Here is a 26,516-nt window from a genome sequence, read left to right on the forward strand (position 1 = left end):
CACCTTTTCATGACTATAATGATTCCTTAATTGTGTTGATTTAAATAGTGTTTCCACATTCATGGTAGAAAACCAATTTAACATTTCTGGTTAAGTGACAGGAAACATGATTAAATACAGCAGAATAATCAAAGTGAAAACAACATTTTGAAATGCGACATCATGTTTATGTCAAACCTCTCAGTTTTAAAAAGATGTAAAAACATTGATTTTTTTCTCTCTTGTCAAATGATTTTGTTACAACAAGGTATTCAGACAAAGTATTGTAATTGTCAAAGGTGAAAAAAAAATTCTTTAGATCAAATGACTTGATGGGTTTTTAGTTGATTAAAATTTGATAGTTTAAGAGAATTGTTGAATATTAAAGTACAAAAAAGGTGAAACATTGTAAAGAATTGAATAATAGTTTTGTTTGGCAGCATAGGCCATAATAGCAACCATTAATTTAAAATCAAAGATGTTGTAAACAAAATGTAGAGGTTTCAAGGAACTGTTTTCTTATGTAGACCTGATGAATCGTTTCTTGTAGAGTTTACATACAGTGTAATTTGTTTTATTTTGTTAAAAATAATGCTAATGTTTAAGTAGGAGAACAGTCTGTTGGTCTGATTCAATCATAAACAAAGCTGGTAATTGATAACTGGTCGTTGAACATAAAATTATCTCCCTTGAATCTATGAAATCCCTGCAATGAAATTTTGTTTTTATTTAGCAGTTTAAGAGAAAAAAATTTCAAAGAAGTGATAGGAAATGGTTATATGTATTAGCTTGCATGCAAAAAAACAAGGCATGTAATTCAGGCTAGTCAATGCGATAATTTGAAGTTAAAAATAAGTCTTTTTTTAAAGGAAATCACACGGAAAATAAAGCAGGGTTTGAGGTCGATTAGATGACTGTCTTACACAGGCCAAGTCTCTGCTTGTTTGTCAACTGGTTAACATCAATATTGACATGCATGGTAACTCCTTATCTTTTGACTTCACTTATCTTGTATGCTTTCTCAATTAATTGTGGTGATGGATAAATTATCACCCTTTTAATGATATAGAAAAGGGAAAGGTGGGGCAATATTACTGGTTTATGGGTATCAGTGATAAAGGTGGACATTAAACCATTTACTCTGGGGCTCAGAAAAGGGTAGATATACTTAGATTATATGAATTCTCTTGATGTAAGATTTGGGATATGCTGAATATTTTCATATGCTTACTTAATATGGATTGTAAAATGTTTTAAGGTTAGTCATTTGGATTTTGAATTCTAAAACAGTGAATGACATGCAAACATATGGTTCTCTAATCAGGCCACACTTAAAAATATTTTGGATTGCCCAAACCCTACCCAAAGGTTGAGACAGTGGGTAGGTAGGTAGGCATTTTCTTTTTTTTTTTTCAAAAAAAGAAATTGAAGTATCAGATGCTTATTAGTCTTCATGCCTATTTGATTAAAAAAAACTTCTTCAAATCAGGACAATAAAAGAATTTGAGTTGGCAGCTTTTTTCTGGGTAGGTAGCGTGGGTCGGTAGGGTTTGGTCAAACAAACCTATTATTATGGCCTCATTAATAATTTTTATTTTATGAAAATAGAGATAAAAGCATTCAATTTTGAAACAATTTATTGGCAAATTTATTGAATATTTGATTCACATTTGTGAAATAGTGAAAAACAGTTCAGATAGCAAAAACACAAAAAAATGGTGTCACCAAGTCCAAAATAATCTCAACAATAAGGTTTGAAGACAATATCCATTTGAATAGTTGCGTCATATAGAATTTTCCCTAATATTTATGGGATAAAGTACTGTGCCTAGCAGTAAGTTTGTTAGTATAATGCCAACACAATTTACCAACATTTTCTAGTTTTGAAATATTCAGTTTAAGTTCTCCATCATTTCTGTTTGTCCCATAAAGAAATTACCCATTCAGTTTATTTCAATAATCAGTACCACTTCATGGAGAGTTATGCCCCTTTACCAATGGAAAAATTATTGAATTAAGGGGATTTGTAAAAAACATTCCATATTCTTTTTTAACTCTTGTCCAAGGCATGACCTTAATTTTTTCCCAGAGCTGCTCCAAATGTGTTTAAAGGTTGTACGGGCCTAAACATCCTGAGTTTGATGATAAAAAAAAGTAAAATAGAGAACTCCTTGGGGATCTTTGTAAAAATATCTCATCTATTCTTGTTGCTGGCATAGCACCTTCATTTTTTATCAGATAAACTGCAATTCTGTATGGTGGTTTTCACTCATCAAAATCTCTGATGAGTTTGATAATCAGAAAAATATGCAATGAGCTTCAGAGGGACCATTTTTTTATGAGGCTTGTAAAGCTATCAGCTTTTTCACTGAAAGCTCTTTAATTTGCTGTAATATAGCAGTAGCTGCTCAAACAAGCTTAAAGTTTTGAGTACAATGTGGTTTTGTCACAGATTATTGCAGGTTATTAAAAAAAAGAAGTTTAAGGGAACCCTTTATTCATGGAGGCCTCTCTTTGACTACAGGAAATTTATGGTTGTTTAGATCAATCAGTTTAGGAGTTAATTGAGAAATCAAGCTTTATTGACAAGTCAGGTCACTTTCCTGTGAAATTTGTGGACATTGTCAAATAGAGATAAACAAGCTTGTAAATGGAGGTACACTTTCTCAATTAATGTTTGATAAAGAAATCAATGAATTTTAGATAGGCGTGAAATGACAGATCAATTTCCTGAACTTTAATGTTTATGTCTAGGGTTACACGAAATCGCATGTTTAATAAGATTCAAAGGAGTTTTTACTGTAAGATATAATTGACATGGTACAAAAATAAGAATCTGGTTTTCCACATCAAAGTTAACATAATTTTCTATATTTTTACATTATTTTTGAAATTATCAAGATTAATTATTGGTAACTTTATGCCCTTCACAAGGTCATGTTAGTTTGTCAAAACATTTTGTTTTCCTTATGATATGGTCAAAGTTTGCATATCTGATGTAATGAATTTCCATATGTTATGCTATGGGCAAGTTAAAAGTGCAGTGATTGCATAATAACCTAACATTCTTATAATTCCTAACTCATTTAGTGATGTAAGGGCTTTTCCCACATGAATATTTCCTGTGAGAAGAAATGCATATGTTATTTTTATGCCTACCAGCAGATGGTGTCATTCAGGGTCTAAGCTTGGGATGCGTCTCTGCTCAATAACATGATATGACATCTTATAAGTGATTTAAGCCAACTTATTCCAGAGCCAAGTGGATCTTTCACTTTTAAGCACAGCTTCTGCTCAATGTTGAATGTAGTTAAATTTAAGATATTACGAAGGCAATAATGCTCATTGTTGAAGGCTGTATGTCCACCTATAGTTGTTAACTTCTAAGTCATTTGGTCTCTGGTGGAGAGTTGTCTCATAGGCAATCGTACCACATCTCCGTATTTTTGTATCAGAATGTTTAGATATAGTTTAACTCCCATTTTCTTCATAATTATCAAATGATTCCTTATTGGAGTTACTGCCCTTGTATGACTTTTTTTGTTTACTTTTCTTTGTTTGTCCATTATCTCGAAAAAAGATTGTTAAAAGAAATTATGATCAGCAATACAACATATTAACAAAGAAATCAAAAGGACTGAAACTAGTGGATCACTCTTGGTAGGAGTTATTGACCTTAAATCATTTCTTTTTTTTTTTTAGTTTTTGCCTTTTATTGCGACAAAATATTTGTGAACTTCATCTGGACTTGGAAATTGTGACTCAAATAAGAGTATTTTAACCTACTTGGAGGAGAGTTGTAAAAGGAGGGAGAGTTTATTTATGGACATAAATAGTAAGAAAAAAAATACTGAATAAACAAGGAAGCATAAAACACATACAATGAAAATTGCAGACATATTGCACCAAATTCACTCTTTACCTACCGCTAAGAATATACATGTAACTTTGTTTTTAAGTTTGAAGATCTATAATTTACATGGTAAACTGTAAATTTAAATCCTGATTGTGTGTAAATTATAATGGTTTTGACTGACAGTGGAATAGGTTCATGATTGGTTTGTAACAGATGGCAATGGATACATTAGGCCATAATTTATAGTCTGAAGTTGGCACAGGTTTCTACCAAAATTCCTAAATTAGTCAAAATAAATACATTAAGTATTTATAGTTAATACCATGTGGTTACATCCTTCATGTCATATGATATAATGTTTGTGGTGTAGAGAAAAGTGCATGTTACTTACATATATAGATATTTGACAGGAAATTTACAACTAAAAATAATCATAAGGCATAATGTACAAAGTTGTTATGTGGCATAACAATTTTTTTTTATAAGAACAATACTATTTATGATTTTATTTGCATTTAAAACTTTTAATTATTCATTTTATATTTGATTTGTAATTAAGGTTTATGAGCTTGTGTTAGACATTTACCAAATACAAGCCACAAAAGAATACGGGACATACCTTATAGTCACAAAAGCCTTATATATGATAAGAATATTATTTATTTGACACCAGAAGTCAAGAAAATGCACAAAAACCTGAGAGAAAAATACAATTTCTATCAAGTTAACATAAATTATGCTGATTTAACAGTTATGCATTAGTAATTAACATTCAATTATCAGTGACAGGCTGTCATGTTTGACCTTTCACCTATTTTGAAAAGATTTAAATTTTTGTATGAAAAAAATAATTTTTATCAGTTCATCTGCATTGACAATATTAACTGACTATTTGGAGGTAAAAGGTCGTGTAGGGTAAACCTTTTTGACATTGAGTATATATTTGTATTTATTGTACAGACATGATTTATATGTTTGTTTGAGGTAGGTAATTTGATGTATATATATATTTTACATGGAATAAGAAGTCACTTGGGCTAATTGATTAATTGGATGATATGTTACTAACAAATCAGGGGTTAAAGTAAGTACTTTTTTATTGCCTGTATAATAATCTAAAAATCTTATTAGAAAAGGAAACGTTTCTTAATTTAAATTATATTTTCTTGAAAGGCATGATTTTTTGGTCTAATTATGATGAGTAAAGTTAGATTTTATCTGATACATGATATTTAGGTTATCTTAGCGCTCATTATTATAGAAAGATGCAGTTAACAGGACAAAGTATGATGTATTTTCTTATACTGTGGGCTGTGCAGTTCCTTTTGATGTGAGTTACATACTTGCAGTATACGAGTTTCATAACTGTTGTAAGGAAAATTTAGTTTTACTCATTTGTGCAAGTGACACCTTTGTGCTGTCTGACGCTCCGTCTATCCTTTCATGATCAAGGTTGTGAACAAGTTTGAATTCACTACCTTAGTGACTACCAACAGTTTTACAACTTGATATGGTGTAGCGTTAATGAGAGGTTTTAGATAAAATACATGCTTTCAATGGTCCTTACAATTCTGTTGACAGTTATGATTTTTCTACTCTGTACACTACACTTCCACACAATCTTATAAAGAAAAAGTTTTTGTATTTGATAAAATGGTCTTTCGAAAAATCTCATTGTAATTTTATTTGCTGTAACTCGTTTAAGGCCTTTTTCTGTAACGAAAAAGGAAAGTATGCTAGATACACTTACTGGAAATGTGAGGATATGATTGAAGCTTTAAACTTTCTGCTTGATAACATTTATGTACGTTTCGGCGATAAAGTGTATCGTCAGGTAGTAGGTATTCCTATGGGCACCAACTGTGCCCCTTTAATAGCAGATTTATTTCTATATTGCTATGAATCTCAGTTTATGACCAAACTCAGTAAAGACCCATCATTGTTACATTTGGTTGATACATTCAAAAATACCTACCGTTATCTCGATGATATTTTTTCGTTGAATAATCCAGAGTTCTTTAAATATACTTCAGAAATTTACCCAAACGAACTTACTTTAACTAAATCTAACATAAACAGCAGCAGTTGTCCTTTTCTAGATTTAGACATTTCAATTTCAAACGGGAAACTTCACACTAAAATTTACGACAAAAGAGACGATTTTTCATTTCCTATTGTTAATTTTCCTTTTTTAGACGGCGATGTGCCTTTGGCTCCATCATACGGTGTTTATATATCGCAACTCGTTCGGTTTGCCCGTGTGTGTTCTGATGTCATAGATTTTAACGAACGTAATCAATGCATCACTGGTAAATTGTTGTGTCAGGGATTTCGATACCATAAATTACTTAAAACTTTTACTAAATTCTTTCATAGATACAAAGATTTGATTAGTAAATTTGGCTATACCTGTAGAAAGCTTATTAAAAATGGTATTTCTCATCCTAAATTTTATGGTAATATTGTACTTAAAGCGAGGAAATCACTATGTGATCCTTGTAAACTCATCGAACCTTTAAACAAACTTATAAGTAAGGGTTATCATACCAATATTGTAATTAGATCTCTGAATATAGTTCACATTGGCACTAATATTGATTTTGTCATTAGCAAATTAAAACATAACTAAATTTCATTATCTTTTGAGGCGAGATGTATAGGGGACACAGCCACGTTAACTTTTATTTCTATAGAAGTCGCTCTTCACTATACTACTACCTGTCGATACATTTATTTTTGGCATTGCACAAGTCATGTCTTCTTTGACTATTAATGACGTTAAAATACTAAATCCCTGTGATGTGTTTTAGTCGATTTTAGTCTCTGATGCATGATTTTTTACTATTAATTGGTTTTGGCTTTTAACTAGCTGTCAGTAACTGCGAGTACTCTCAAATCGTATTTTCTTGTTAATTCGACCTGTTGATACTGTTTATAATGTTTTTTTGTCATTTTTTATTTATATGGATCTTGGCTGTATACCAGATTTGATTATTTGTAATATCTTCAATTTTTCACTTATTCTTACAACATTTGTATAAACTTCAAGATTATAAAAAACCGGTTTTTTTCTAAAGTGAACATTGATTGGTTAAATATTTCTCAGTGTGTTTGAATTTGTTTGATAGCCTTTTGGTCATGACTGTTTGTCTCTAATATTTAATTAACTGTGCATTTGTATTCAGATATCGCAGATCAAATTTATTCGTTCTTTGTGTAATCATACGTTTTTTGATTGAGTTAAGTCTGCTAATTGATATTTTATCGTATGTTTTTATATGTTGTGATGTTATGCTATTGTTTTAGAAAAAGGGAGAAGGTTTGGGCCCATTAAAACGTTTAATCCCGCTGCAAATGTTTGCACCTGTCCTAAGTCAGGAATCTGATGTACAGTAGTTGTCGTTTGTTTATGTAATATATACGTGTTTCTCGTTTCTCGTTTTGTTTGTATAGATTAGACCGTTGGTTTTCCCGTTTGAATGGTTTTACACTAGTAATTTTGGGGCCCTTTATAGCTTGTTGTTCGGTGTGAGCCAAGGCTCCGTGTTGAAGGCCGTACTTTAACCTATAATGGTTTAATTTTTAAATTGTTATTTGGATGGAGAGTTGTCTCATTGGCACTCACACCACATCTTCCTATATCTATCATACTTTTATTGTCCAACCATTTATACTGGTGATGCAAAACCAATAAGTGCTGCCAGGTATAGACAATCTCCAGAAATGCGCAGAGAACTAGATAAACAGCTTGATGAAATGGAAAGAAATAATATTATTGAGGAATCTACATCACCATGGCATAGTCCAGTGGTACTTGTTAAGAAAAGAAATGGAAGTATTCGCGTATGTGTAGATTATAGAGCTTTAAACCGTATAACAGAACCCATGTCAGCAGTGATTCCAACTATGACAGATATATTTGACACTTTAGCAGATTCAAAACCAGAACTATTCTCATCTCTCGATTTAACGTCAGGATTTTGGCAGGTCCCGCTAGACCCTTCAACAAAGCATAAAAGTGCATTTATTACACATAAAGGTGTATATGAATTTAACAGACTTCCATTTGGAATGATGAACTCTCCATTAACTTTTCAATGTTTGATGACAAAAGTGCTAAAGGATTTAAATTTTAAAATTGCGTTAGTTTACATAGATGACATTCTAATTTTCTCAAAAAACTTTGAAGACCACCTTTATCACCTTCAACAAGTGTTTTCAAACCTACGTGAAGCAAACTTGAAACTTAATCCTGAAAAATGTAAATTCGCGACAAGAACAATCAAGTATCTCGGACATGTTATCTCAAAAGATGGCATCCGTGTCAATCCTGAAAATACAGAAAAAGTTAAGGACTTCTCAAGACCAACCACAGCAAAGCAGGTTAAAAGTTTTTTAGGAATGGCAAACTACTATCGAAAATTTGTGAAGGACTATGCACACATAGCAGCTCCATTAACAAAGCTTTTAAAGAAAGACCAAAGATTCAAGTGGACTCCAGAATGTGATATTGCGTTTAAAAATTTAAAAGACCGTTTGACATCAGCTCCAATTTTATCGTTTCCTCATTTAGACAAACCTTTCATCTTAGCAACAGATTCTTCAGAGTTTTCAAATGGATATATTCTAAGTCAGATTCAAAATGGATTAGAACATGTGATTGCTTATGGTGGAAGACAATTAAGGGGTTCAGAACTTAAGTGGCATATTACTGACAAAGAAGCTTTGGCATTAGTAGAAGGAGTTCAACATTTTAAACATTATATGGCAAATCAAGAGTTCACAGTATATACAGACAATATCTCAGTTAAATATCTTCAGAAAATCAAAGACTGTCAGGGAAGACTTGGTAGGTGGAGTTTGCTGTTACAAGGATATAATTTTAAAATTCAACATCGCGCAGGATCTAAAAACCCAGCAGACTGCTTATCCAGACAAAAACATTTAGAAATTAACAATAGTGCTTCTTATGACTCTAGTGAACTTGCAGACCATTTAGGCTCCATAGATATACCGAAAGAATATACTGAAGTAACATTCATATATAAGGGTGAAAATGAAGATGCAGTTATTAACAGTTTACAAACCGCAACAATTAATGATATTCAATTAATCAATTTAGCTGAAGAACAAGAAACATGTAGAGATTTTGCCGATATTATTAAATACAAACAGACAGGAAGAGTACCACAAAATCAAGAACTTGCAAGGGCAGTCGTAGCTGAATCTTACAACTTTGAGTTAGAAGATGGAATTTTAAAACATTTCTACTCAAAACGTTGTAAGAAAGTGCCAAAAGATGAACGACTTGTCAAACAGATTGCAGTTCCGAGGAATTTCCGTGATGCAATACTCAAAGCCTATCATGACTGCATTCTGGGAGGAGGACATCAAGGATTTGAAAGAACATATGCTGCAATTAGAAACAAATATTTTTGGCCATCAATGTATAAGGACATTAATCAATATGTGAAAACCTGTGAAGTGTGCCAGCAGTCAAAACGTGCATTTAATTCAAAACCACCACCTTTACAACCACAACCAACCAATGACATTTTCGGACGATGGCATATGGATATTTTAAGTGGCCTTCCAACAACTAAAGACAAATATAAACATGTTCTACTCGTAGTTGATAGTTATTCAAAATGGTGCGAAGCTTTTCCGTTAAGATCTGAGGAAGCAGGTGAAGTTGCAAATGTTTTATATAGAGAAATAATATCCCGTTATGGTGCTCCTAGGACCCTTTTATCAGACCGTGGACGTAATTTTGTTTCAAATTTGGTTAAAGCTCTTTCTGAACTGTTCAATATTAAAAGACACCTTACCAGCTCATATCATCCCCAGACAAATGGTGCATGTGAAAGAATGAACTCTGTAATTTTACAAGCGTTAAGAGCCTATACTAGAGATCAACAAGATGATTGGTATGATGTTCTACCCGGAATTTTAATGGCCTATCGTGCTACGCCAGCAACTCAATCTACTGATTATTCACCATTCTTTTTACTTTATGGCCGAGAAATGACATTACCCATTGACACCGCCCTAATACCAAAAGATCGTTTGGCACAAGACCACAAAATATTTTTAAGTAGAATTCTTCAAAATTTAGAAACATCAAGAAAGATAGCTGCTAAGAACATCAAGCAAGCTCAAGAAAGATATAAACAACAATATGACAAAAAATCCAAAGAACCTGAATTTCAACCAGCTCAACGTGTTTGGCTTTATTGTACCAAAGTTCCTGTTGGAAAAGCACCAAAATTACATAGAAAATGGTCAGGACCTTATTATATAACTCGCATTGGACCCAATAGTACTTACAAACTTAGGAATTGTGCAACAAACAAAGAAGTTGTGTCAATGGTAAACGCACAAAGAATGAAACCATATTACGATCCAAAAGACAGACCGACTAATTTACCAGATGAGTTTCAAAATGACAACGAAGAACTAAATCCAGAAGAAATACAAGATGACATCATCAATGATAATGAACAAGTTTTACAGAACAATCGTCAACAGCCTGTGCCACCAATCAACAACAATGGAATAAATGTACAACCACCCATTCCCGTAATTAATAACAATAGGCCAAATCAGAATCAACAACAGCCTCCTGTCGATAGAATTAACAGACAACAACAAAATCAACAACCAGCACAAAATAGTGAAACAAATAAGAGAACTGTAGGCCCTTCAGGAGAATCAACAGTAGATGCACCAGTTAAAGATAATAAACCATCTTGTCAGGATTGTAAGAACAATAAGTGTAAAGCATTCAAAGAAGAGGATATTCAACAAGTTTTATCATCAGTCAGAGGTAACGGTACATTATATTATAAACTTAAGTTTACCGATAAATCAAGAAACACAGAATGGTATTTTCCATGCAAGGTCCCAGCAAAATTAATACGTGAATTTCATGCTCAACGAACAATGAGTGGTAAGAAAAGAAAACGACCATTACAGCAGAATAAACATAAATTTTTCACAAAACCAGATCCAGCTGTTAATAGTGTACAATATATTTCAACTAAAGTCAAATCTGATATAAGCACACAAACTGAAACTGTAAGTGAACAAGATCAAGGAAATGAACATCAAAAGTTATTAGCTGTAAGAATAGTGAACAACAGACCATACTTTTTAATAAAATCTGGAAATACTACAAAATATGAATCAATGACTTCAGCACCAAATATCGCACGACAAGTTTTAATAGATCATAAGGAACGTTTCAAACAAGCTCTTTTACAACAAGACATTCAATATGCTATGGAGAAAAGATTAGGAAAGGAAAATCAACGTGACTGCAGTTTTCAAATAGCTTCTGATGGAAAAATATACGAAATTAGATACAACATAAATGGTACAACGGAATATTTATCAGGATACAGGAATCCAGTCATTGCACCAGAGTGGGATACGTTTGATAGTCTGTCAAATGCGTCAATAAATAACTTTATAAATGTGTTAGAACAACAATACAAGATAGAAATAAGTATGAGAAGAAGATAAATTTGTGAATAGTACATGTACAATTGTTAAATATGATAGTGTTTTATAGAATGAAATGATGAATTGTAGCTACTATTTTTATAAAGCCAAAAAGATGGCCAAAGAATAGATTTTGAATAAAACCACATAGACTGGTAATGAAATATTATAGAGTATAGCCACATAGATTGGTATAAATGAGAATATTATATAGCATAGCCACATAGATTGGTATAAATGAAAATATTATAGACTATAGCCACATAGATTGGTATAAATGAAAATATTATAGAGTATAGCCACATAGATTGGCAAATAATGAGTTATAGAAAATCATATTTGTAAAAAGATAGATTATACCGGTATTGTAAATATATATATTGTATGTCTTATGTATTTATTGTAACACTAGCTAGTATGTGTTTTGTTTTATTTTTATTTTGTATGATACATTTTTGTTTTAAAAGGATATAACTGATCAATGATTTAAACCAGTTGGAGTTGGACTGGTCATTCAACTCCACACCCTGCACTTGTATAGGGCCGACCACCTTATACAAGGAGCATACAGCATAACATTTTATTTGTTTTATGTAATTTTCAGTTTAAAATTCTTCTTTGCATATGTCTTGCCTTATTTTTATTTTCATTATAGTTTTGCTTTTCATATTTCATCTGGTAATTTTCTTAAATTAGTAATTTTCATATTATAGCAATTTTGTCTTAATATTGAATATTTCATCTTATCTGACAAAATAAGCTATCTTTATCTAAATATTTTCTGGTATATAACATTTTATTCTTCATGATTATTGTATATATTAATTTATGTTTAACGTTTAATGTTTTTGTATATTTTCTCATGTTTGAGGACAAACATATTGGAGAAGGGGGGAATTTGTCATAGGTGTTCTTTTAGGTAAAAGTTTTTAAAGTGAATTTTATTGAGAAAATATATTATTTTAGAAAATATGAAATTATGAAATATTTTATCAACAAATCTTTATTTAATTTTTCAGGTAAATTTTGTAAAAACATGCATGTCACCTGTCAATAATTGCTCAGAGCAACACTTTGGTTACCTTGTCAATTGTCATAAATAATCTGAGCAATAGTAAATTTTAATTAGGATTATAAATGTAATTAACTTGTATCTCTCTAATTGACATTATTCATATTTCACCTTTGGACATTGTAAACAATGTTATTAATACTCAAATTATCAAAATTAGCAATGTCTGTCATTTATGAGTAGTTTTCAGCATTCGCCTTAAATATCGAAGTCGAACAGTTATTCGTCAGTGTGGTCTCGTCAGTGTTATCCAGATAGGAGTGCTTCCAAAGCCAACCAGGCTCAGCTACTCAGGAGAAACGCTAACTCAAAAGACAGCTCAACACAACTGTAACTGCTCAAGCCAGACAACTTTAACTTGGAATATTACGAACATTTTGGACTTATACTGTGAATGAATTAGTGAAATTAGTGACTTTATTAATTGGAACATTTGAACTTTACTTGTTTGTAAATTGTTTTGGCATCATTAATATTATTTGGACCTGTTACTATATAAAATTGTTACAACTTGCTGATTGCTTTATAGTTTTGCCTGCCATTGCTTAAGTCTTGCGAAAGACTGACCCTCTGTACTTTGGGCTGTGCATGTTCGATAGTCCCCCTTAAACTCGACGTGCATTGGCTCTTGGTGACACATGCCTTAAGCTTGGTGACATTGGTTAAGATGACTGCCAATTTTGTATTGGAATCTATTGCTCAATGTCCACTAAAATACTGATATCAAACCTAATAATTTCATATCTTTATAATAAAATTTTGTTCCCAAATATTACCATTCAAATGACAATAGTAGGTTTATAAACATACCACACTTATACCACACTCATACATCATCTTATATCTATGAGATAAGCAAATGGAGAAAGGAAACCACGCTTTAAGTCATTATTTGTCCTATGTTTAGTCTTTGAAAAAGTTAAAACAGTAAATTTCATGTTCAGTTTTAGCTGATATTTTATATATAAAGGGATGATTACACATTTATACTGATATCAAACATAATGCCTTAAGTGTTTTATAATGTCTGACAAAGGTTTATGTTAATTTCACATCCTTTTGATGTTTTCTATGTAAAAGTTGGCTTTACCTGACTCAAAGGTACTTACATTGGCAATATGGATGACCTCACATCCTGGCTAGATCAAGGCCAATATCCAAAAAAATTGTTTGCCAAATGACAACGCACAAAGTTATTTTCTTTCTTTGTTATTATGCGTCTTTAACAGAAACTTCCAAAAAGAATAAAGACTAAAATAGTTGTTAAGTTCTACGTTATTTGGGCTCTGTTCGAGAGTTGTCACATGGGCAATCATTCCACATATTCTTATTTTTAAGAAAATTATTTTGTGAAATGTCTGTTTAATTATCAAATATCTTATTTTCAATAATGAAAGTTCCATTAGGTTTATGTGTTGATACAGTAGTTTGAGAACCATGCATTTAACCTAATTCTTTTGAAAATTTAATATGTTGTTTCTTTAGTAAAAGATGTGGTCAATTTTGATATGGCACATTGTTCAGGAGTGATGGTCTTTATTGATTGGAAAATGATACTTTTCGTCATTTCTTGGTGATAATTTGTTATTCATGAACAAATGATGGTCATTATTGGTATTTAAAATTTTAAAATTTGCTGACCATGAGTTAAGGTTCTTGATTGCTTTACTAATGACCCTTATAAAAGAAAGCATCTTCTGAAAATTTCCTTTCTTAACGGAGTCAATTGATATGAAAAACTATCGCTAGAAACTAAGGGGGCATGTGGTGTTGTCAATGAAAGTGACATGAATTTGAAATTGTCGTCATAGGTAAAATAGCTATAAATTGATTATCATTGGTCATCTCAATTCAATTGCTTTTCTCACAATCATAAGTATTCTAGGGCAGACATTTTCTTCAAGCAAATATACTAATCAAAGAGAAAATAGAATCATTCTCTTGAAATATGTGTTTTCCATAAAGGTGCCTTCTCTTCAGTCTGATTTGCCTTAATGTCATATGCAAATTAGGTAAAAAAACATGTGAGCATTAGTACTTTTTGTGACCCTGCTGCTAGATGATGTGGGCATGTAGGTTTTATCATGTCTATGTTGGACTCTGTCGTACACTTCTGTCATACGTCCTGTTATTAGTTTTTATTTCTACATTTAGTTTGCTTTAACCAAAACACAGATAAAGTTTGAATTTGGTAGGTGTCACTTGTTTTATTGAAGAAAAAAATCAAGTGGATTGAATCAATTCATTGAATCTTGTATATTCACAAGCGAAGCATCTGTATCCTTATGACACATTCTATTCTTATTTTTATTAACAACTTTCTTAAATAAATTAAAAAAAAAAAAGACATGAAAATTAACACATAAAAACCGCTGACAGGTTTTTTTTACAGAAAAAATCTTTGTTACTAATACATTTGTACATATGGCCTTACATCTTAGATTTTCTCAGTGTTAGCTTTAGGGAAGGGATGGCAATTAATTGATGCTTGACAAGAAAACATTATCATTAATTTGTATTTCTGACTGTATACAAGTTTTTAGTTTGTTTATGATCAAGTTAAACAACATTGACTGGGTTAAACATACTTGTTCGGAGGAAATAAAAGTTGTATGCTTGATAGTATCATCATGGATTCCACAACTAAGCTTTTGTTTTAATACAGACAGGTAGGAATTAGGTTTTTTGTGCAATATTTGCATATTTCGTTGAAATTCGGCAAAAAACTTTAAATAATTTCATTGACTTTTTTCTTCTTCATGAATTAACTGGTTTATACACATATTTATTTTGTGGCACAATGATGAAGCAAGGGAAATAAATAAGCATATGCATTCTATGTTAAAATTGTATGAAATCTATGGAGATTAAGTATAGTAATAAAATTTTATTAATATAATAATAGTAGTAAAAATAGTAATAGTGCTAGAACATATATTTATTTGTAAAGAAAACTGTAAGCAAAATTACATTTGTATAATTGACTTATTAAAATACATATAAAGTAACATATGAAATTCTGCTTCGTCATAATGAAGTTAATTATGTAAGGATATTGTTGAAAGGTAATACTGCATCTACGCAATTTCTTTAAGTCGGATAATTATATGGAAAAATAATGAACGTGGCAATTAGTGGTCATGTAATGTTATTTCAAACCATTTATGCATTATATTTAAAAAAAATGGTAATGGTACATTGTAGTACATTTGTATTTATTGCATATATTTGAAAAAATGCTTTTTACTATTACAAGTTATATTCATTACACAATTTTGACATCTTTATCTCTTTCTGTTTCAACATCACAATATTTTTATGCCCCTTTCCAGGACATTATGCTTTCTGGTCTATGTGCCTGTTTGTTTGTCCGCCGTACCATCCGTCAATTGTTCGTCTGTCCTGTTCAGGTTAGAGTTTTTGGTCAGGGCAGTTTTTGATGAAACTGAAGTCCAAACTTAGTATACATGTTCCCTATGATATGATCTTTCTAATTTTAATGCCAAATTAGAGTTCCGACCCCAATTTCATGGTACACTGAACATTGAAAATGATAAAGCAAGTGGGGCATCCATGTACTATGGACACTTTCTTGTTATTATGTATAATTTTGTCTATAGAATAAAAAACCTACTGTATTGGCATTATTTGTGCAGCATGAGTTGTCCACCTTGATTATATGGGAAACAACTTAAATAACATTCCGACTGTTGTTGAGTTTTTTTTATAATACAAACTAAAAGTGAGAAATATAAAAACAATGTAATTGACCTGGAAACTCTGGTTGAACACAAGACTTATAGGTTTCACCTTTATACTTGCAATTTTCACAAAGATGTAGAAATAGATAAATTTAAGACTACTCTCCCAACTCAGTACTGGTAGACTTTATGAAATAGTTATCTAAAGCTATAGAACACTTAACCATGTTAACACCATATTCTGTTGGGTTGCATTATGTTATGCAGTTTGCTGCTTGCTCAGTATTGGAAGTTAAAACTTGAAAGTCCTGAAAGGGTTTATGTAATCTAACGGTGTTCTTACTTGGCATTTATTCTTTTAAATCAAGATGTTCTATTGTTTAGCATAATGATTTTAAGTATTAAAACAGTTTTCACAAGTTCAGTTTGTTCATTGCTGATGATAGGTGCACCTGATAATCTAAAGGCATCAAAAAGTAATAACTTTTGTAGACTCTGGGTCATTTAGAGCTGGACATATGGTATGAATGTTTATCATTATTGTTGATGCCTAGTTTTGTTTTTAGGTTGCTGTCTCATTCATTTTCACCACATCTCCATTACTCATAATCATTGTATGTGTATATTGTATTTTAAATAATGTGATATCTGTGAAGGAAGTCATTCCGTACAAACTGACATTTATAAAGATTTACAGTTTCCTGAAATAGTACATTGCTGTAGAAAAAGATCCACTGTTTATTCTGCATAATGAAAAATAGAATTTATCTAAACAAATGCATGAAGGTGTGTTGATCAAAAAGTACATAAGATATTTATGAACTGCATTTTTAATGAAACCATAAATAAATAAGTATAAACCAAAAGTAGTTTATACGAATTGTTGATCTTGAATGTTAAATAAAGTAATTTAAAAAAAAAATCCAAATATTTCATGAATTTGACTTCACAAATTTTTTGTTTCAAGCATGTCTGACAAATGTTATTCCAGACACTTTTAGATTGCACAGGAAAAGTTATATAATGCATACAAAGGCTGACAGGATTGCCAACAGTACAACAGACCACAAGAAGACTTCTCAAAAAGTTAAATGTAACAATGTAGAACACCTAATCCAAACAGTCATTTCCATGGATATTATTTGACCCTTTCCTCTCTGCAGTCATGGTCTATTGAATTTGAAACTTTTTCTTAGTTTACATGTATTAGTTTGTGATAAGGTCAGTTTAAGGAAACTTATTGTTAGTCGTAGGTCAATGATATTTGGTATGCAGCTTAATCTCACTTAAGTCAGCATTTCAGTGGTCCCATTTCTTTGGAGATTATATGGCTCAACCTCATCCTGGTTCATTTACTTTGAAATTTAAACAAAATTTATGAATTCAAGTTCATGTTTTGTTTAATATTAAAAGGGAACCTTATGATCAGTCAATGGTATAAGCCTATAAGGTATGCAGTTTTATAAGCATAGGCATTTCAGTGGAGGTTATTTGGCTCTGCACCTTCAGTCTAGATTCATTGAATGAATTGCATTGTTTATATAAAAAAAGAAGATGTGGTATGATTATATGTTTAAATACTGCCATTTTGATATAAACATTTGCATTATACCATCAAAATTATAAAACTTTAGACATATCGCTGTCAACAGTTTATTTGGTATTTAAACGAATTTATGCTGTTAAAGATGATTAAAAAATTTGTTTCAAATCTTGCAGGATTTTTGACACAATAGGATTAACAGATTAATGAAGTTCATAAATATTTTATGTACTTTTTTAAGATAAGTGACTTGAAATTAAAGGCAAAGAAAATTGTGCAGTAAATTCTACATAAACACGCTGTTAGTATGCACAAGTTACACTGGCAAACAACATTTATGAGTGTTCTTATCTTGCAGCTGGTGCATTTTGTGCAGAAAAAGAGAAAAATTATGGGTCAATATTTTTCAAAGTTTCCTAACTTAATCCATAACCTCAGATAAGAGATATTTTTTATTAGCTTTACAAATTAAGATTAGCCTGAAATTGTTTATGGACTTGATAAACATGGAAAAATAATTGGTGATATATGATCCCATTTATCATTCTTGGACCATAAAGCTGTCTGACATATTAATTAAAACATTGAGATGATCTGTCTTTATATTGATCATGTGATTATTTGTCATCATGTAGTTTGTCAGGATTGCTGTGTATTTGGGTGACCATTGGGACATTGAATAGTTTTAGGTTTCAATTCCATGTATAAAAAAACTTTTTGTTCATGAAATAAGCTGATCACAATACATTTTATGATGTTTTCACTTAATAAGGCTATAATGGTTGATTTTTTTATTCAGAAAATTTGCATTAATTTTCTTTTACTTGAAAAGATTCCATTGTAATCTGGAAGCTTTTCAATATGCAAGCTAATTAAAAGACATTTACTTAGCTTTGCAGAGTTTGCTCCTATATATTCTTTTCAACAAAATTGCATCTTTCTTTTGTTTCAGGTTGATATTTTAAAATGTTCCTCTTGACAATGTCATTTCTGAATTTATGCACAATACTTATAATTGACAATTCAGTTTTGACTCTGGGTGGACATTTTCTGTTCCAACAGTTATGTGTCCTGAAAGGTCATGGGTATTTAACATGAGGTCAGCATTGATAATTCAGTAGTTTAAAATATGAAATGACATGGATTTAAAAGTAGTCAAAAGATATTATTAAAATTCCAAAAGAGCTCATACTAAGATGTTACACCAAGCATAATTTGGGTTGATATTTAAAAAAAAGAAAATTAGATGTATTTATATAGGACTTAATTTTTAATGAGATTTATATGAAATTGTCTATGGAAGCAGATTGACATGGTTTTAATTCTTTCTGTAATCTTTATCAAGTAAGAAGAAGAAAACTATTTATGACATAATTTTAGAGTTGGGACTAGGAAATGGGATAAAAACAGTATTTGTAAAAGGAATTGATTGATCCCAAGAACTTGTGTGTGTGGTTGGTTTTAAATGATCACTTAAGTACAGGGTTTGACAGATTTGACAAGTTTTATAGATCTCCTATAATTATGTCAACCCAGGTGGTTTGGTTTACATATGGTCATCCAGGTACAATTGTCAATACTAATGTTATGTGAGAAAAGCTTCAAAATCGTTATATCCTCCCTATAGAAGAGGGGTTATATAACATTAACTTTGTTTGTCTGTTTGTTCCTCTGTTCATACTAACAAATATCTCCCAGCACATTTTCCTCACTCACTTCTGAACAGAATGACTTCATAATGTCCCCTGCTTGGCATAATTAAATTGCATTGTGTGAGCACTTTTCTGATATTTCAGACAACTAATTTTTAGTTTGCTCAGATAATTTAAGAATTTGAAAAATGTACTTTTCATCAACGTATTTGCCAATGCTACCTAACAAGAACGACTTTTAAAATGTTTGGTAAGCAATTTGACAGAAATGAGTTGTAAACTTTGAACACATACTGGATCAGTCAAACAAACACTTACTACCTGTATTCCAATATATATTGTTTTCCCTTGATGCTGTGTTTGTCCGCCAATCCAAATATCTCAATTTGCTCCTTTGTTAATCTGTAAGTTGGCACCTTAAGTAATAACATCAGGTTTTTTTCCCAGCCTTTCAAATTTTATGGAACAAGTGTAATGGTTGTACCATATTATTTTCAAGGTCAAATTTTCATGGTAAAGATTACAACATAACTCAGAACAGTGGATCAGTAGGCATGTTTGTTGGCACCACATAGTTTCAAATTTGCATCTATTATTTTGCCATTTATAGAGGTTTAATCCACTCCCTTTTTCACAAGGACAAAGGTAAATGGTTTCATCTTACAAGTGTTAAGCTTGATTTACCATTGCTTTACTATTATCTATTCATGTGTTTCTGTAGGCTTTAATTTCATAGAGGCAAGTTATTAGCCATCTTATGGTGTTTTATGGAAAAATATGCACAATGCCCCCATTTAAATATATGTGTGAAGTATCAAGTAAGACAGAATGCAGATATGTTCCAGGGGCGGATCCAGCAATTTTAAAAAGGGGGGTTCCTAACCCAAGACAAAGTCAATGTCCCCATTCAAATGCATTGATCGTCCAACCCCCCCCCCCCCCCCCTGGATCTGCGCCTGTGTTCATGGCTTTCTGAATTTTTTTGTTGTTTCCATGTATGTTTAAGTATGTTATAAATCAAATGTAAGGATTTTAGTTTAAAAAAGTCAACATGCATTTGACATCAAATGCCCTTAAAGTACTGTTTCAAAATTTGACAGTTACTTAAAAAAGATTCTCTGACATTCAAGACATTTATATTGTTTTGTATGATTAAGTTATAATAATTGATGTAAAACTTGGGTTATTATTATGTCACATTTGGATATGTTAAAGACAAGTTAATTGGTCTGAAGACAAAAAGGAGGAAGTTAAATGTGTGAACCATCATGAGGCATCACAATAATAAACACATAATGTTTCACCTTGTGATACAAAAAAAACAACAATTGATTTGATTTTTGAACACCTGTGAATTTAAAATCATTGATACTTAAATCTTTGTTAATTTGAACAGAACTATTGCTGTACATGTATGAAGTTTTATGTTGTTGAAATTACTCTATATAACCGTACATGGTTCCATATAAAATGTTTAATTGGGATTTTAGACACTAGCATCTTCTGGATTCTGTACCTATTCTGTTGTGTGTTGAATTTTGAATTGTATGTGTGTTTGTAAAGTAAAAATAAAAATACCAACGGAAAATCAAGGATCATATGTGGAAGAAAGAAAGACAAGACAATGCTTAAAGTATTACAAGACAAAAAGACAGAAAAATGTTAAAAAAAAAACATTCAAAGTTTCCTTTAAAATAACACCACAAAAAAACAGGGAATGGATTTTTTTGTATCACAAGGTGAAACATTATGTGTTTATTATTGTGATGCCTCATGATGGCTCACACATTTAACTTCCTCCTTTTTGTCTTCAGACCAATTAACTTGTCTTCCACATGTCCAAATGTGACATAATAATAATTTTATAGTGTTCATTCACCGTGGTATATAGCACTATAGTTAACTGATCAAACTTGTGAATTCTTGCATAAAAGGCATGCACTGGCCAACATCACCAGCTAAGGGATTTTTAAAATGTTCATTTTTATACCATACATATGTTAAATTAGAAGAAGTTGATGCATCCTACACTTTGAAATATTTGGCTTTGAGCGTTCCTGATAAAAATAAACTAGAAAGTGCTTTTGACACATGAAATCTTAAAAAAACTGTTGACTGAAGTCTTTTATAATTATTAATTTGAACATTCTGTAAAAGGTGTGAAAGGTAATATGATGGTATTGTGGTTAAAGTACACCTTAAGACTTTTATATAATTATCCTGTAAACAGGAAATTCCAGAAAGGATTTTTACAAATACCTGTCTTGTTGAGTCAGAGAAATTTATTGAATAACCTAAAATAACTCTCTAACAATGATTGATTAACAGAACTTTAGGTAAACAAATCTTAATTCACAAGTTTTGTTTAATTTAAAAACTAAATTTGTGCTCATGCAATTCGGTCATTAAGACCTTTAAAATTTTATTTATTACAGAGGTGCGTGTTTTCAATAAGTTATCTACCTTAGTATCAACAATCGATGTCACAGTTCAACAACCAGAACCAAAGGACCTCCAAGTAGTAGTAGAAACAGATGAAGCTAATCGACCATCTTGTATCCCAGAATCCTTTGCTTTACCAGAAAATTCCAAGGTCTTTGCAGTCTTTATTGATGCAGAGTTCATTATTGAAGCGTCTGTTACTCATGGAAACAACTTGACCTTTGTCTATAGTACAACTGATGCAGATGGACAGTCAAATCAGACGATTGAAAGACCATGTGACCTAACATGTGACTCAGTCATAGTTGACAGCGCTGGAAAATGTCAGGATTCGCACAAGGTGAGTGAGAAATAGGTAACATGCAATCAGATAATTATCTGTATTAAATAATCATTTTTATGCCCTAGCAAACAAGTGCTGGGGTATATAGTGGTACCCACGTTTGTCCTTCCAGCATTCTAATCTCAATGTCACTCTTAATTCTGGCAGATATCGTTCTGAATTTTTGTTGCATTAGTGTCCCTTATGTTGACTCACTGGTGGTATGTTTAGCTTTGGTTGGTTGGCTTTTCAAAGATTTACAGCCCTTAGACTTTCTTACATGACAATTGTTCTTGTTTGTGAAACGATTGTGGTGCTGATTTCTAGAACATAAGGGTATAATTTTGACTTGCAGTTTGAAAATTTGCAATTCCTCTCTTTTGACATCGAAGTTCAAAATTTGCTATTCAAAAGAATTCATTTGGTCCGTCAGAGTTTGATCTTAATGCTGTTGGGTTTAAAGTCCTTTGACACAGTTTGTTAAGTCCATTTTGTCTTGACATCAGATGATGATGTGGTCTCTTGTAGTTTAAGTTGTAACCTTTATATGCCTGGAAAAAGAATTCCAACACTTTGCAAGATGTTTGCACTTGATTGTATGTTGCATACAGATCAGTCGGTGCATTGGCTAATTACTCCTACATATTGCAAATCTTTTACATAACGTAAATATCAGAAACAAGTATAAAATCTAAAGAAATTGTTCAATTTCCTGTTGTGATGACCTTGATTAACATCAAACAGACAGTGTAGTTATACAAGCATAAAACATTCATTCGAATATAAAAAGGCTTGTTCAAAGTTTGTTTAACTTTTGATTTTGAAGATGAGACATAAAATCCTTGCAGTTGACTTAAACAGCAGCATTTTTGATAATAAGATTTGGTATGATTGCTAATGAGATGACTATCTATAATAGACCTATGGATGAGAATATTAACAACTATAGGTCATTATATGACCTTCAACCATGATCAAAACACATACAGTATGATAAGCGATGAAAACAATGTGAAACAATGCAAAAGAAAAAATGTGATTTGTGCTAAAAAATAACAAGTGAAAAACAAATATGGAAGACAGCAACCATCAGCAACAACTGGATTACAGGTTTTTGGTTTGGTACAGGCACCTTAAGAAAGTGGTGGGTTTCACATGTTTGTGAGACCTTATCTCATCCCAAAACAGGGACAGAGGTGTAACAGCATTTTAAGCTGCAGATATCTTAAACATCACTATAGGCAAAGTGAAGAGTTGGGAAATTTATATACTGTTAAAGTTGTTCTGTTATGGAGGAGTAATAGATCTGGAGTATTGAGGGATAGACATAGGAGAGAAAGCAAAGCTTTTTCTTTAATTTTTCAATAAACTGAAGATCTGACTTGTTGGTCCTTACAGAGAGCTTGCTATGCTTCTTGGCAATGTGTACAGAACACAAAGAACTAATACATTACATATAAAAATAATTAGGAGATGTGGTATAATTGCCAATAAGACAACTATCCACCAAAGATCAATTAAGATACTGGTACAAGTAGATATAAGCAATTATAGTCAACCACACCAGCCAAGAGACTTGTTTTCATTCGATAAAAATTCAGACTTAGAATTTTATATAAAAAATAATGAAGTTAATTTAATTTATTATCAAAGAATTTCAATATTTAGATATTATTGGTGATCCTTGAAACCAAATAAAAACAATGCAATTATATTACAAAGGAAAACAATTATGATGATAATAACAGGTATCTTCACACGGAAACCCATGCCCCTTCATCTTAATCATCTAACTAAGATTTAATGTAAATAACAGAGAAAACAAAACAGGTATGACATAGCATATTTTGCAAGATTTCTATTCTTGTCTTCACCACTGAAATGGAAATGGTATGGAAAACTTTAATTGAATGCACAATGCAAGGTCTTAATTATATACAAATAAAATCATATTGCATCCTTAATATGGTTCTGAATGGCTGATAAAGAGATGCTTCTTTGACTAGTGTCCAGTACCAAATAGTTCATGCTTATTCAGGACAATTTAAACAATCAGATAGTTAGGGTCTATTAAGTCAGTTGAGTGAGATTAATCACTGAAAATCAAGCATCTACTGCACAGGCACTTGTTTCTATCCATGAGAAGGTCCACTATCAGTGTATTTTTACGAGCTCGTAAATATACGTTGATAGTGGATCTTCCCATGGATAGAAACAAGTGCCTGTGAGCAACCAGATAAACAGGATATTTAAACAACCCCAATCCAACATGACTTAAGCTTAGTTGAGTATTTTTAAAAGTATTGGAAAGTAATGAGTGTATTGTCTATTGTATAAAATAGTGCAACTAATATTGATAAAATGCAAATACACTGATAACATGTGAAAAATCATGTGCAGATGTTGATAAGCAAACTTAAAAAACTGTTTCATCAAAGGCATCCAAAAAGTGTGCATAGTCATCTGTTTTCTAAAATTATATAGACTGGTCGTTCTGAAAGATAAGTTTTTGTTTCTTGTTGAAGCAAGCTGCATCCATATTTGATTGTTTATAAAAATAAAGTGATTAATAGAAATGCTTTGTAATAAAACGAGAATAATTACAAATTGGAAAATTGATTTCCTTGACGTTTATTACATCAAGAGCAGATTATTTGAAAAGTTTGCATTGGAAAATAATTATTGATAAGAGAAGCAAATCAACCAGATTACTAACATTTTTATGAAAAAAATCAAATTGACCTGGTTATCTGAGTTAGTCTAAAACAAAACATTCCCCATCAATACAATGGTTTCTGTCAGAGTGGATATTTATCTAAGATTTATGATGTAAGGCATCTGGATTTGTTACAGAAGTTTTTAGCTTTGATAAAAAATGGTTCATGGCCAATATCTGTAAATTAATTGGGAGATATTGAATACAGCTGTAGGCATAGAGACTAGAGTTAGCATGTCTGCAATACAGTCCCAATATGGTTTGTCTAGCTTGAAAAAAACATGTTGATCACAATATATCACAATATATCTTTTAATAAAATAATGAGGTGTGTTTTTTAAATTCGTTGTAAAAGACATGAATTTCCAATAATCAGAAGGAAAGAAGTTGAATATCAGATTATAAAGAGACATTCAACTTCCTAAGAAAGAAGTTGATTATTTTAAGGTCACTAAGGATTGACCTCCAAAATTTAGGAATTGTTTATACATATTGTTTTTAAGTTCTGCATGCATGTGCTTGGAACTTTTCATTTTCTAAGTTCAAAAACTGCAATAAAAGTTCTTATCCTTTGACATATATGTTTGTTTCTTAAAATGTCATCAAGAGTTTTGACTTCTGTATGTGGAATGCAATAATTTTGTGAGAAGTATCTTTGAGCCAAACATTGAATTCTAGCTTATTTCTGTGACAAAGTTTTAGATGAAAAATGACCAAGTTTTTTTTTACAGTGTACTTTGATAGTGTAAGAGAGCCATATTAGTGCTAGGGGATTCGTGATTTCAAAGGAGGCATATTTATTATTTTAAGAATGAAAGATTTATGCTTTTTTTTCTGAGTACTTGATGAAACCTTACAATGGAAATCAGAACATTTGATAATTGGAATATTTTATTGTGTTTTCTAAGTAGATCTTGAGCATAAAAAAAGAATTGGAAGACTATTGAATGTTTGTCACATTGAAAACAGATTATAGCCAATATAGCCTGTCTATATACTTCTGTGTTAAAGATAGCACTCTATCAAATCTGTCAGTCTGTCAAGCCCCTTACCACCCTGAGAAGTACTTATTACAGTGCTAAGTCATCCTAAGCTCCTTCTGTGATAATTTCAGAGCCAGTGGAAATACCAGCTACTTATTATAATTTAAGAGGGACACTATAGGGTGATTGATATCTAAATAATTAAACCTTTCAAATATATTTGACATTGGATTTAAAAATATCTTTTTTTTCACAACCAGTGTATACCACTCAATGCATTCACATAAAATAGTAAAAACTTGGTTGGTCTTATTTTGAATTTGAAATTTATGAAACTTTAACAATGTTCTTTTAGGTATCTGTCCTGTTATTTTTTTGTGTTTTTTTTCAAGAAGAAAACAAAATATCCTGTTGTAGGTTCCCTGTTTATTTCTTTGATTCCTAAATCTTTCTTTTATATGGTTTTGAAGATTCCCATCAACCAGCCAAGCCTGTCACATAAGTTAGATTAATTCTTGGTAAGAGGAAATTAAACATGTTTCCCTCAATTTGATCTCTATCTGTTTCAGTGCTTCTGATGATGTTTTTCATGATTGTTTTTATCCTAGTCACTTTAAATCATTTCACCATCATCTTTATATAAAGACTGCAAAGTTTTCTTAGCATACTTGGGGACAAATGTTAGTATGTACCAAGGGATATTGTGACAAAATCCTGAACATTATCAAACGTTAGTATATACAAAAG

General features: G+C 31.4%; 1 protein-coding gene across 1 annotated transcript in view; it reads left to right on the forward strand.

Moving 5' to 3' along the window:
• The window catches only part of LOC134707773 (polycystin-1-like protein 1), a 195,324-nt gene that overhangs the window by 11,097 nt on the left and 157,711 nt on the right, over window positions 1–26,516 (forward strand). The window contains exon 4 of the mRNA XM_063567812.1: window positions 21,742–22,088. Within this exon, the coding sequence (XP_063423882.1) occupies window positions 21,742–22,088 (347 nt within the window). The remainder of the gene's footprint in view (window positions 1–21,741; window positions 22,089–26,516) is intronic.

This window comes from Mytilus trossulus, chromosome 2 (assembly GCF_036588685.1).
Source record: "Mytilus trossulus isolate FHL-02 chromosome 2, PNRI_Mtr1.1.1.hap1, whole genome shotgun sequence".
Classification (NCBI taxonomy): Eukaryota; Metazoa; Mollusca; class Bivalvia; order Mytilida; family Mytilidae; genus Mytilus; species Mytilus trossulus.